Raw genomic sequence first — 14,526 nt, 5'->3', positions numbered from 1 at the left:
CTGCTCTGACTGAGCCGCCGTACAGTGAGAGCAGAGCGCAGCGGTGACGTCACTGCTGTGCTGTGCTCTCACTGTACGGCGGCACTCAGAGCAGGAAGCAGACGCCGGGGGACGTTACGGACACCGGAATGTAAGTATGTACTGTTTTTTTTTTTTTACATTTACGCTGGTAACCAGGGTAAACATCGGGTTACTAAGCACGGCCCTGCGCTTAGTAACCCGATGTTTACCCTGGTTACCAGTGAAGACATCGCTGGATCGGTGTCACACACACTGATTCAGCGATGTCAGCGGGACCTCAACGACCAAAAAAAGGTCCAGGCCATTCCGACACGACCAGCGATCTCGCAGCAGGGGCCTGGTCGCTGGTACGTGTCACACATAGCGAGATCGCTACTGAGGTCGCTGTTGCGTCACAAAACTAGTGACTCAGCAGCGATCTCGCTAGCGATCTCGCTATGTGAGACGGGGCCTTTACACTATGGCTGGTCCAAATAACTAAAGCAATTGTTACCATCCACCTCTCGTGTCTCCCCTTTTCCTCATAGGATGTAAGCTTGCGAGCAGCAGGGCCCTCATTCCTCCTGGTATCTGTTTTGAACTGTGATTTCTGTTATGCTGTAATGTCTATTGTCTGTACAAGTCCACTCTATAAGTTGTAAAGCGCTGCGGAATATGTTGGCGCTATATAAATAAAATTATTATTATTATTATAATAGAGTGCTTCTTATCACTATGTTCTGTTTTTCTCACTTTTCTTAGACGAGATCATGTCCCATTTTCCACCAAGAGAAAAAAGCATTACAGAAATACCGGATGAGCGTAGGTAAGAAATCAATAGAATATGAGATATTACATTTGAATTTTGGGAGTCATTGTCTTCTAATTTAGCATCTGTAGGACCCGCCATCAGTGTTCCCAACTTGAAGGAGTATAGACTGATACGAAGGATAATAATCTCATGCAGGGTTGGAGTGGCCCACCGGAGAACCGGAGGATTCTCCGGTGGGCCCAGGCACTGACACCTGCTGGCATATTGGCCAGCAGCTGCCTAGGGCCCCCACTGCTCCAGGGGCCCCCCAGCCAGTGGAGTGTCGCTAATAGCAGCACACCCAGCTGCTATGGGGCCCCTGAGTCAAGGGGGGCCCTTCTGGTGCCAGAGAGCAGCAGATGGACAGGAGCCTGTCCCCGCTGCTAAAGAGAAATGGATATTCACGCTTCCCCACGCCCCCATGGGCGTGGAGAGCAATGAATACCATTTCACTGCATTAGCCGCAGGCTGAGGCTATCACTGCCCGCCGCTGCTGCTGAATGGGGGGCCTCGGAGGTGGGCACCTAAAGGGCGGCCATCCTTGATTGCGATCCCTGCAGCTTGGGACCAGAGCGGAGCTGCAGGGATCCACGCCATCCTCCTTCCTGCCCGGCACTTCCTGTCTGAATCAGCGGGGCTGGATGATGTCATCATTTAGCGCGCTGTTTCAGACAGAAAGTTGCTGGGATGTGCTGCGGCTGCTGGGAACGTGCGGAGAGGTGAGTGGGTGCTGTGTGTGTGCGCGAGTGCGGCTGTGTGTGTGTATTCCTGCATGTGTGCGGCTGTGTGTGTGTCTGTGTGTGCATCTCTGCCTGCCTACGTGTGAGTCCCTGCCTCCGTGTGTGCAGCTGTGTGTGTGTGTGTGGGGGGAGGCAATGATGATAGTGCTGGAGGCCATGATGATGGTGGTGGGGGCAATGATGATGGTGCTGGAGGCAGTGATGATGGTGGTGGGGGCAATGATGATGGTGCTGGAGGCAATGATGATGGTGGTGGGGGCAATGATGATGATGGTGGGGGCAATGATGATGGTGCTGGAGGCAATGATGATGGTGGTGGGGGCACTAATGATGGTGGTGGGGGCAATGATGATGGTGGTAGGAGCGATGATGATGGTGGTGGGGAAGCAGTGATGATGGTGGTGGGGGCAATGATGATGATGGTGGGGGGAGGCAATGATGATGGTGGGGAAGAAAGCAATGATGGTTGTGGTGTAAAGGACAAAGATGGTAGTGGTGGAAAGGACAATGGTGGTGGGGGAGGACGCAACGATGGTGGTGGTAATGAGTACAATGGTGGAGGGGGAGAACAATGATGATGGTGGAGGGGGCTGCATTATACCCTTTCAGGGGGCTGCATTATACCCTATGAGGGGGCTACATCATACTATATGAGGGGAGCTGCATTATGCCCTATTAGGGGCTACAGTATATTCTATGAGGGGCTGCCTTATGAGGGGTTGGCATTATACTCTGAGGGGGCTACATTATATTCTGTGGAGGGGCTGCATAATAATATGTGGGGGCTGCATTATTCTCTCAGGTGGCTACATCATACTATATGAGGGGAGCTGCATTATGCCCTATGAGGGGGCTACAGTATATTCTATGGGGGGTTGCATTATACTCTGAGGGGCTACATTATATTCTATGGGGGGTTGCATTATACTCTGAGGGGCTACATTATATTCTGTGGAGGGGCTGCATTATGCCATATGAGGGAGCTACATTATATTCTATGGGGGGGCTGCATTATACCTTATGAGAGGGTTGCATTATATTTTGTGGGGTGCTGTATTATACCCTATGAGGGGGGCTGCATTATATTCCATGAGGGAGGCTACATTATATTCTATGAGGGATCTGCATTATATTCTATGGGCGGCTGCATTATATTCTGTGGGAGGCTACATTATATTCTATGAGGGGGGCTACTTTATATTCTATGAGGGGGCTACCCCAACCCCTGCTACATAATTAAGATGTGTACTACCTTATATTATGCCCTGATATTAGCATGTTTTACCGCACAATTGATGGCCTTGAATGTATTTCTATGTAGCTACTGTACATAGTGGGTCCCAAGAATGATTTTCTCTGCTGGGCCCCAGGTGCTCCAGTCCAACGCTGATCTCATGGAATATCATGTGCTGCAAATGGACCCTCCACAAAAATCACAAAAGAAACCAAGTGGGAAATGTATTTTTATCAGCTTTATCTGCTTTACTTCACAAAAATTGCCTAAAAAACAAAATTATGGTGCATAGCACATGTGAGCAAGAAGTTGTAAATTTCATCTGATTTCAAGTTTTTCCACCATTTATCAAAAGTATAGAGAAAAATGGGTATGGCGTAGTGGAAGTGTCAGTGCCTCCCATGAGCCCACAGATATACTATCATTTGTGCCAGAAACTGTTGTAAATTTCAGTGCATGCACCGAGACCAACTATGATTTCAGCTTTTCAGGCATGCGCCCCTTAAAGGAGTTTTTCAGTAATGTAATAAAATGACCCCATCATATAATTTAATCAGCAGCCCATCCTAGTCTTGTGTTTCAGGACACTGCACTCTGAAGAACATAACTACTGCGATCTGTATCTCATCCAGCTGCATGTTAAGCACACACACCAGTGAGCTGCCGGAGAATGGCTGTGACAGGAGACGAAATAAATCTTATCAGTGAATCTGCACAGAGACCTTCGGCTGGAGAAAAACTCCATTGCGCTCACTCAGTCGGCCCCTTTAGCTGGTAATAGTAAAGATGAAGAAATCTTATGAAATTAAAATTTCTCAACTCAGTTGCATTTTCCCAAAGACTTGAAAATTCGCCACTAATCACAGGAAAGACGTGTTACAGACATTGAGAAAGAGCGAGAAAAAGAGAGATAGAGAGAGACAGAAAGAGAGAGAAAACATAGGGATATAGAACTAGAGAGAGCGAAAGATAGATATAGAGAAAGAGGGAAAAAGAGAGAGATAGATGGAGATAGAGAGAGAATATAGAGATAGTGAAATAGAAAGAGAACAAGAGAGAACGATAGTAGAGATAGAGACAAAAAGAGAGATAGAGAGAGAAAGAGATAGAGACAGAAAGAGAGAGAAAAAGAGAGAGAGAAAACATAGGGATATAGAATTAAAGAGAGAAAAAGATAGATGTCACTGTGGAGAAACGGGGTCAGTGGGTGCTCTAGTCCGCTGTCCCGGCTGTCTTTAGCAAGACCGCATGGACCACGGCTCATACCCCTGAACGCCCGCTCTATCTCCCAGTGGGCAATACACTACACAGACAACACAGGGTTAAGGTAAAACAGTGTGGCAATACTTTATTGAACCACAGCACACAATAGCAAACAGAACAATTCCCCCATGGCTGGAATTGCTTGGTTACATGGGGGAATATAAAAGATCACTGCGTCTCCATGTATTTCCAGTATGACACGATGTCGGAGCTCCCAGGGTCACATGGGCGCATATAAAAGATCACTGCGTCTCCACGTATTTCCAGTATGACACGATGTCGGAGCTCCCAGGGTCACATGGGCGCATATAAAAGATCACTGCGTCTCCACGTATTTCCAGTATGACACGATGTCGGAGCTCCCAGGGTCACATGGGCGCATATAAAAGATCACTGCGTCTCCACGTATTTCCAGTATGACACGATGTCGGAGCTCCCAGGGTCACATGGGCGCATATAAAAGATCACTGCGTCTCCACGTATTTCCAGTATGACACGATGTCGGAGCTCCCAGGGTCACATGGGCGCATATAAAAGATCACTGCGTCTCCACGTATTTCCAGTATGACACGATGTCGGAGCTCCCAGGGTCACATGGGCGCATATAAAAGATCACTGCATCTCCACGTATTTCCAGTATGACACGATGTCGGAGCTCCCAGGGTCGCTACTTCATCTGTGGATGCACGCACAGAGAAGGGGTAACGACAAGCATAGGGAGATGACCAAGAACTGTCCATAGAGTCCATACAAGGTCCAAAGCCAGTTGACACGAGAGTCACCACCTGTCTTATCTGACCATCTCCATGGAACTAGGCGACCAGCGGGTCCCAAACCTGGCTTTCTCCAAACATATCCATGGTTCAGAGATGGTCACTGGATCAGATCTGCGTCCTTCCAACCGGAAGCCGAAAACCCCTAGGTTGTATCCTATAGAATCCTAGATCAGTGTCCCTCGTGATGGTGCCATGATGAATTGGCTGCAGTCCTTTCTCTTGTCTGTTGGGTGGTTTGCAGAATGTCCGGCTGGTAGCTCTGTGTTACTTCAGGCTCCTAGGATGTGATCTCTGAGTCTTTTTTTATACCCAAGGCATGTAAAGGCCCCGTCTCACATAGCGAGATCGCTAGCGAGATCGCTGCTGAGTCACAAGTTTTGTGACGCAACAGCGACCTCAGTAGCGATCTCGCTATGTGTGACACGTACCAGCGATCAGGCCCCTGCTGTGAGATCGCTGGTCGTGTCAGAATGGCCTGGACCTTTTTTTGGTCGTTGAGGTCCCGCTGACATCCCTGAATCGGTGTGTGTGACACCGATCCAGCGATGTCTTCACTGGTAACCAGGGTAAACATCGGGTTACTAAGTGCAGGGCCGCGCTTAGTAACCCGATGTTTACCCTGGTTACCAGCGTAAAAGTAAAAAAAAAAAAAACAGTACATACTTACATTCCGGTGTCTGTCCCCCGGCGCTGTGCTTCTCTGCACTGTGAGCGCCGGCCAGCCGGAAAACACAGCACAGCGGTGACGTCACCACTCTGCTTTCCGGCCGCTGTGCTTACACAGTGCAGAGAAGCAGAACGCCGGGGGACAGACAGCGGAAGGTAAGTATGTAGTGTTTGTTTTTTTTACTTTTACGCTGGTAACCAGGGTAAACATCGGGTTACTAAGCGCGGCCCTGCACTTAGTAACCCGATGTTTACCCTGGTTACCCGGGGACCTCGGCATCGTTGGTCGCTGGAGAGCTGTCTGTGTGACAGCTCTCCAGCGACCACACAGCGACAAAACAGCGACGCTGCAGCGATCGGCATCGTTGTCTGTATCGCTGCAGCGTCGCTGTGTGTGACGGGGCCTTAAGCTATTTTTAGAATTAAGGCCCCGTCTCACATAGCGAGGTCGCTAGCGAGATCGCTGCTGAGTCACTAGTTTTGTGACGCAACAGCGACCTCAGTAGCGATCTCGCTATGTGTGACACGTACCAGCGATCAGGCCCCTGCTGTGAGATCGCTGGTCGTGTCGGAATGGCCTGGACCTTTTTTTGGTCGTTGAGGTCCCGCTGACATCGCTGAATCGGTGTGTGTGACACCGATCCAGCGATGTCTTCACTGGTAACCAGGGTAAACATCGGGTTACTAAGCGCAGGGCCGTGCTTAGTAACCCGATGTTTACCCTGGTTACCAGCGTAAATGTAAAAAAAAAAAAAACAGTACATACTCACCATCTGATGTCCGTCAGGTCCCTTGTCGTCTGCTTCCTGCTCTGACTGAGTGCCGCCGTACAGTGAGAGCACAGCACAGCAGTGACGTCACCGCTGCGCTCTGCTCTCACTGTACGGCGGCTCAGTCAGAGCAGGAAGCAGACGGCAAGGGACACCGAAAGGCGAGTATGTACTGTTTGTTTTTTTTGGTAACCAGGGTAAACATCGGGTTACTAAGCGCGGCCCTGCGCTTAGTAACCCGATGTTTACCCTGGTTACCCGGGTGCTGCAGGGGGACTTCGGCATCGTTGAAGACAGTTTCAACGATGCCAAAGTCGTTCCCCTGATCGTTGGTCGCTGGAGAGAGCGGTCTGTGTGACAGCTCCCCAGCCACCACACAGCGACTTACCAACGATCACGGCCAGGTCGTATCGCTGGTCGTGATCGTTGGTAAATCGCTATGTGAGACGGGGCCTTTAACCAGGGTCTTTCAGTCCAACATCAAGATAAGGTAAACAATGGTGATGGGATTAACCCCTTAGTGACAGAGCCAATTTGGTACTTAATGACCAAGCCAATTTTTACAATTCTGACCACTGTCACTTTAAGAGGTTATAACTCTGGAACGCTTTATCAGATCCCACTGATTCTGAGGTTGTTTTTTCGTGACATATTGTACTTCAAGTTAGTGGTAAAATTTCTTCGATATTACTTGCGATTATTTATGAAAAAAACTGAAATATGGCGAAAATTTTTAAAATTTAGCAATTTTCAAACTTTGTATTTGTATGCCCTTAAATCAGAGAGATACACGAAAAATAGTTAATAAATAACATTTCTCACATGTCTACTTTACATCAGCACAATTTTGGAAACAAAATTTTTTTTTGTTAGGGAGTTATAAGGGTTAAAAGTTGACCAGCAATTTCTCATTTTTACAACACCATGTTTTTTTTAGGGACCACATCATCTTTGAAGTCATTTTGAAGGGTCTATATGATAGAAAATAACCAAGTGTGACACCATTCTAAAAACTGCACCCTTCAAGCTGCTCAAAACCACATTCAAGAAGTTTATTAACCCTTTACGTACTTCACAGGAACTGAAACAATGTGGAAGAAAAAAATGAACATTTAACTTTTTTTTGCAAACATTTTACTTCAGAACCATTTTTTTTAATTTTCACAAGTGTAAAAACAGAAATTTAACCACAAATTTTGTTGTGCAATTTCTCCTGAGTACGCCGATACCCCATATGTGGGGGTAAACCACTGTTTGGGCGCACCGCAGAGCTTGGAAGTGAAGGAGCACCGTTTGACTTTTTCAATGCAGAATTGGCTGGAATTGAGATCGGACGCCATGTCGCGTTTGGAGAGCCCCTAATGTACCTAAACAGTGGAAACCCCCCAGAAGTGACACCATTTTGGAAACTAGACCCCTTAAGGAACTTATCTAGATGTGTGGTGAGCACTTTGAACCCCCAAGTGCTTCACAGAAGTTTATAACGTAGAGCCGTGAAAATAAAAAAATCGCATTTGTTTTCAGAAAAATGATTTTTTCGCCCACAAATTCTTATTTTCACAAGGGTAACAGGAGAAATTAGACCACAAAAGTTGTTGTGCAATTTCTCCTGAGTACGTCGATACCCCATATGTGGAGGTAAACCACTGTTTGGGCGCACCGCAGAGCTTGGAAGTGAAGGAGTGCCGTTTGACTTTTTCAATGCAGAATTGGCTGGAATTGAGATTGGATGCCATGTCGCGTTTGGAGAGTCCCTGATGTGCCTAAACAGTGGAACCCCCCCACAAGTGATACCATTTTGGAAACTAGACCCCTTAAGGAACTTATCTAGATGTGTGGTGAGCACTTTGAACCCCCAAGTGCTTCACAGAAGTTTATAACGTAGAGCCGGGAAAATAAAAAATCGCATTTTTTCTACAAAAATGATCTTTTTGCCCCCAAATTTTTATTTTCACAAGGGTAACAGGAGAAATTAGACCACAAAAGTTGTTGTGCAATTTCTCCTGAGTACGTCGATACCCCATATGTGGGGGTAAACCACTGTTTGGGCGCACCGCAGAGCTTGGAAGAGAAGGAGTGTCGTTTTACTTTTTCAATGTAGAATTGGCTGGAATTGAGATCGGACGCCATGTCACGTTTGGGGAGCCCCTGATGTGCCTAAACAGTGGGAACCCCCCACAAATGACACCATTTTGGAAACTAGACCCCTTAAGGAACTTATCTAGATGTGTGGTGAGCACTTTAAACCACCAGGTGCTTCACAGAAGTTTATAACGTAGAGCCGTGAAAATAAAAAAATCACATTTTTTCAACAAAAATGATCTTTTTGCCTCCAAATTTTTATTTTACCAAGGGTAACAGGAGAAAATGGACCCCAGAAGTTGTTGTACAATTTGTCCTGAGTACGCCAACACCCCATATGTGGGGGTAAACCACTGTTTGGGCGCATGGCTGAGCCCGGAAGCAAAGGAGCGCCATTTGACTTTTCAATGCAAAATTGACTGGAATTGAGATCGAACGCCATGTCGCGTTTGGAGAGCCCCTGATGTGCCTAAACAGTAGAAACCCCCAAAAATGACCCCATTTTGGAAACTAGACCCCCCATGGAACTTATCTAGATGTGTAGTGAGAACTTTGAATGCCCAAGTGCATCACAGAAGTTTATAATACAGAGTCGTGAAAATAAAAAATAATTTTTTTTTAACAAAAAAGATTTTTTAGCCCCCAAGTTTTTATTTTCACAAGGGTAACAAGAGAAATTGGACCCCAAAAGTTGTTGTCCAATTTGTCCTGAGTATGTTGGTACCCCATATGTGGGGGTAAACCACTGTTTGGTCGCATGGCTGAGCTCGGAAGGGAAGGAGCGCCGTTTTGGAATGCAGACTTTGATAGAATTGTCTGCGGGCGTTATGTTGCGTTTGCAGACCCCTAATGTACCTAAACAGTAGAAACCCCCCACAAGTGACCCCATTTTGGAAAATAGACCCCCCAAGGAACTTATCTAGATATGTGGTGAGAACTTTGAATGCCCAAGTGCTTCACAGAAGTTTATAATGCAGAGTAGTGAAAATAGAAATTTTTTTTTTTCCACAAAAAAGATTTTTTAGCCCCCAAGTTTTTATTTTCACAAGGGTAACAAGAGAAATTGGAAGCCAATATTTGTTCTCCAATTTGTCCTGAGTATGCTGGTACCCCATATATGGGGGTAAACCACTGTTTGGGCACACGGCAGAGCTCGGAAGAGAAGGAGCGCCATTTTGGAATTCAGACTTTGATAGAATTGTCTGTGGGTGTTATGTTGCATTTGCAGAGCCCCTGATGTACCTAAACAGTAGAAACCCCCCACAAGTGACCAAATTTTGTAAACTAGACCCCCTAAGGAACTTATCTAGATATGTGGTGAGAACTTTGAATGCTCAAGTGCTTCACAGAAGTTTATAATGCAGAGTAGTGAAAATAAAAAAATATTTTTTTTTCCCACAAAAAAGATTTTTAGCCCCCAAGTTTTTATTTTCACAAGGGTAACAGGAGAAATTGGACCCCAAAAGTTGTTGTTCAATTTATCCCGAGTACGCTGATGCCCCATATGTGGGGGTAAACCACTGTTTGGGCGCACGGCAGAGCTCAGAAGGGAGGGAGCACCATTTGACTTTTTTAGCGCAAAATCGGCTGTCGTGTTTGGAGACCCCCTGATGTACCTAAACAGTGGAAACCCCCCAATTCTAACTCCAACCCTAACTCCAACACACCCCTAACCCTAATCTCAACCTGATCCATAATTCTAATCACAACCCTAACGATAATCACAGCCCTAACCCCAAAACAGCCCTAATCTCAACCCTAACCATAACCCTAATCAAAACCCTAAATCCAACACACCCCTAACCCTAATCTCAACCCTAACCTCAAACCTAACCCTAATCCCAATACACCCCTAACCCTAATCCCAACCCTAACCTTAACCCTAATCCCAACCCTAACCCTAATCCCAACCCTAATCCCAAACGTAACACTAATACCAACCCTAATCCAAACCCTAACCCTAATCCCAACTCTAACCCTAACTTTAGCCCCAACCCTAACTTTAGCCCCAACCCTAACCCTAACCCTAATTTTAGCCCCAACCCTAGCCCTAACCCTAACTTTAGCCCTAACCCTAACCCTAAATTTAGCCCCAACCCTAACCCTAAATTTAACCCTAACCCTAGCCCTAACTTTAGCCCCAACCCTAACCCTAGCCCTAAGGCTACTTTCACACTTGCGTCGTGTGGCATCCGTCGCAATCCGTTGTTTTGGACAAAAAACGGATCCTGCAAATGTGCCCACAGGATGCCTTTTTTTCCCATAGACTTGTATTACCGACGGATGGCCACACGTCGCGTCCATCGTGCACTGGATCCGTTGTGTTTGGGCGGACCGTCGTCACAAAAAAAGTTCAATGTAACCTTTTTTTTGTACGTCGCATCCGCCATTTCCGCGCATGCGTGGCCGTAACTCTGCCCCTTCCTTCTCAGGACATACACTGGGCAGCGGATGCGTTGAAAAACTGCATCCGCTGCCCACGTTGTGCACAATTTTCACACCGTGCGTCGGTACGTCGGGCCGACGCATTGCGACCGCCCCGCACCGACGCAAGTGTGAAAGAAGCCTAAGGCTACTTTCACACTAGCGTCGTACTCGGCCCATCGCAGTGTGTCGGGCTGACGTACCGACGCTAGCGTTGTAAGCGCCGCACAACGGGTGCAGCGGATGCTGTTTTTTCAACGCATCCGCTGCCCCATTGTGAGGTGCGGGGAGGCGGGGGCGGAGTTCCGGCCGCGCATGCGCGGTCGGAAATGGCGGACACGTCGCACAAAAAAAGTTACATGTAGCGTTTTTTTGTGCCGACGGTCCGCCAAAGCACGACGCATCCATCGCACGGCAATGGGGAAAAAATGCATCCTGCAAGCACTTTTGCAGGATGCGCTTTTTCGCCAACGACGCATTGCGACGGAAGCCAAAAAACGCTAGTGTGAAAGTAGCCTAACCCTAACCCTAGCCCTAACCCTAACACTAAATTTAGCCCCAACCCTAGCCCTAGCCCTAACCCTAACCCTTGCCCTAACCCTAGCCCTAACCCTAGCCCTAACCCTAACCCTAATTTTAGCCTCAACTCGTCTCTCCTGCCGGCCGGCAGATGGCAGCAGATGGCGGGCGCACTGCGCATGCACCCGCCATTTTCTTTCCCGAGGAGGAAGCCGGCCGACAGGAGATGCAGGAGGACCCAGGGACACCGGGTAAGTATGATAGGGTCCCCGAATCCCCCTATTTCTCTGTCCTCTGATGTGCGATCACATCAGAGGACAGAGAATTACCGATCGCTTTTTTTTTTTTTTTTTGCGGTCGCCGGTAAATAGTTAATTACCGGCGATCGCAAAACAGGGGTCGGTTTTTACCCCTGACACAGGATGCAGGAGGAGTGCAGGGAAGCGGACGCCAGGCACCGGAATGTGAGTATGTGTTTTTTTTTTTTTTACTTTTACAATGGTAACCAGGGTAAACATCGGGTTACTAAGCGCGGCCCTGCGCTTAGTAACCCGATGTTTACCCTGGTTACCCGGGGACTTCGGCATCGTTGGTGGCTGGAGAGCCGTCTGTGTGACAGCTCTCCAGCGACCACACAACGACTAAACAGCGACGCTGCAGCGATCGGCATCGTTGTCTGTATCGCTTAGTGTGAAGGTACCTTTACACAGTATGTTAGATAGTATATCAGTTGGCAAGTCTGTCTTCTTGACCCACCAGACATAAACACTTAAATTCACAAGCCAATATACAGATAAAAAAAACTGTTTTTTTGGTTTTGCAAAAACATGGTTGTCTGGGAAATTAAGATACATTCTGGTTTCTTCACAGTCAAGGATCCCAGGGAGGATATCTTTATCATCCCCACCCCTCACACCAATTTGTCATGAAACGGGGTTGTTTGGTTTCCCCGATTCTTTTCAGAAGGGGATTTATCTATATCCCACTTCCCAGTTCCGGTTTGGAACTTGCAGCTCTCTGGCGCCTCCTTACCCTCAGGTCAGACAGGGTACTGCACCTAGGATACTTAGTCACCAGAAAGGCTGCCTTAATTTGTACTGGCTAATGGGCACACTGCAGCAAGGGCGATATAACTACTCCCACTAAGGCGGGAACGATAATTATCAACGCCATCCGTCGCTACCAGGTTCCCAAAAGCGCAGGACAATTTCTGCTGCCACCTGCTCCAATTCCTTAATTAATAATGGGTCCGGAGCCAACCCAAATTAGTAGCGTAATTCACTTTAGAGGACTTGACAGTACGTTATAGAGCAAGGAGAAACGAAGCTAGTAATTTTATATATTTTACTCCAAAAGGTAAGCAGTGTTTACAAAAGGGTAAAAAATATATTATAAAAGAAGACAAGTATTGTATGTACAGTACAATTACAAATAAAAGAGGATTAACAGTGAAAATCGACTTACGGTTCGTTCATATCATTCAATGGTACGCTATGTGGTGGCGGGGGAGGGGACCTTCCCCACTTATCTTCAGGTCTGATTGCACAGCCTGTCGTAGCTGAATCTCCCAGCAAAAGACCCCCCTTGTCTGGGCCTCTGAGTTTTATACCTTTGCCCAAAACTAATAGTCTCCCCCTGGATGACTTCATGGGGTGGGTGGAGCTATGTGGAATGCGCTCCTCTCTCTTGAGTATATGAAAACCATCATCCTGCATATCTCGGCGTATGAACCCCGTAGAAAGACGACACCCATGTCGTTATGCTCAGCATGACATGGGGATTCGTTTAAGTATAGATATGGGGTAGCTGGGTGACCCAGTTACGTTTCTCATTTGTGCTGGTTCTGGAACCTAGAAAACTCACTGGCTGATAGTTCTACCGAAACACGTCAAAAATGTATTTGTCCCACTTCTATCATTAATCAGTGCTATGATATTTACATTTGCAAGGACAAAGGAACCTTGGTTTATTTTTTTCCACGTGCTTCTACTTGTACTTTCACTTTAAAGCCATAAAACTCCTCAGTGAGGGTTGCTGGCACGCTGGTCTCACATTAGAGCTGAATAGCGGGGGGAGGGAGGGGAAACGTGAAATCGCACACAGGCACATGCAGGCAGAAGAAACTGCAACTGAGAGCTCTATATGTGTAATTGAAATAATAAGAAATTCTTCCTATTTCCTGACAATAGATATAGAGAAAGAGGGAAAAAGAGAGAGGGAAAGAGAGATAGATGGAGATAGAGGTAGATGGAGATAGAGAGAGAATATAGAGATAGTGAAATAGAAAGAGAAAAACAGAGAAAGATAGAGAAAGAGAGAAAAAGAGAGAAAACAGATGTAGAAATATATAGAGAGAGAAAAATAGAGAGATAGAGAGAAAGAGACAAAGGCAAAAAGAAAAAAGAGAGACAGAGATAAATATAGAGAAGTAGAGAAAGAAAGATAGAGAGGGAAAGAGAGAGAGAGAGAAAGAGAGAGATAGATGGAGATAGAGAGAGAATATAGAGATAGTGAAATAGAAAGAGAAAAACAGAGAAAGATAGAGATAGAGAGAAAAAGAGAGAAAACAGAGATATAGAAATATATATAGAGCGAAAGAGACAAAGGCAAAAAGAAAAAAGAGAGACAGAGATAAATATAGAGAAGTAGAGAAAGAAAGATTGAGAGGGAAAAAGAGAGGGAAAAAGAGAGAGAGAGAAAGAGAGAAAAAGATGGAGATAGAGAGAGAATATAGAGATAGTGAAATAGAAAGAGAAAAAGAGAAAGATAGAGATAGAGAGAAAAAGAGATAGAGAGAGAAAACGAATATAAAAATAGAGAAAGATAAAGATAGAGTGTCACGGATCCCTACTCTGTGGTGTAACTAATTCGGCATGTGCCCGCTCTCAGCACGTGACTTGGGTTGTGCCTGCAAGGGTTAATCTATCTCACCTCTCTCAGTCCAGCATTCAACCTCTGTCCTATGCTGTAATGGGAGCATAAATCACACACCGACCCAGGCCACACACCCGTTCATACACGCTGCCACCACTCATCGATGCGGGCGATGAGTCCCGGAAATACAGTACAGACCAAAAGTGTGGACACACCTTCCTATTTAAAGATTTTTCTGTATTTTCATGACAACAAGTGCTAAGCATCTCTGGGAACTCCTTCAAGATTGTTGGAAGACCATTTCCGGTGACTACCTCTTGAAGCTCATCAAGAGAATGCCAAGAGTGTGCAAAGCAGTCATCAAAGC

General features: G+C 46.5%; 1 protein-coding gene across 2 annotated transcripts in view; it reads left to right on the top strand.

Annotated features, from left to right (window-relative positions):
- TGFB1I1 (transforming growth factor beta 1 induced transcript 1) overlaps nt 1–14,526 on the top strand; it is a 233,928-nt gene that overhangs the window by 68,872 nt on the left and 150,530 nt on the right. For both annotated transcript variants that reach the window (XM_077273569.1, XM_077273570.1), the window contains exon 6: nt 763–826. In XM_077273569.1, coding sequence (XP_077129684.1) covers nt 763–826 — 64 coding nt within the window. The remainder of the gene's footprint in view (nt 1–762; nt 827–14,526) is intronic.

This window comes from Ranitomeya variabilis, chromosome 7 (genome assembly GCF_051348905.1).
Source record: "Ranitomeya variabilis isolate aRanVar5 chromosome 7, aRanVar5.hap1, whole genome shotgun sequence".
NCBI classification, from domain to species: Eukaryota; Metazoa; Chordata; class Amphibia; order Anura; family Dendrobatidae; genus Ranitomeya; species Ranitomeya variabilis.
The sequence above is the reverse complement of the archived record's forward strand: the minus strand, read 5'-3'. Positions and strand labels throughout refer to the sequence as shown.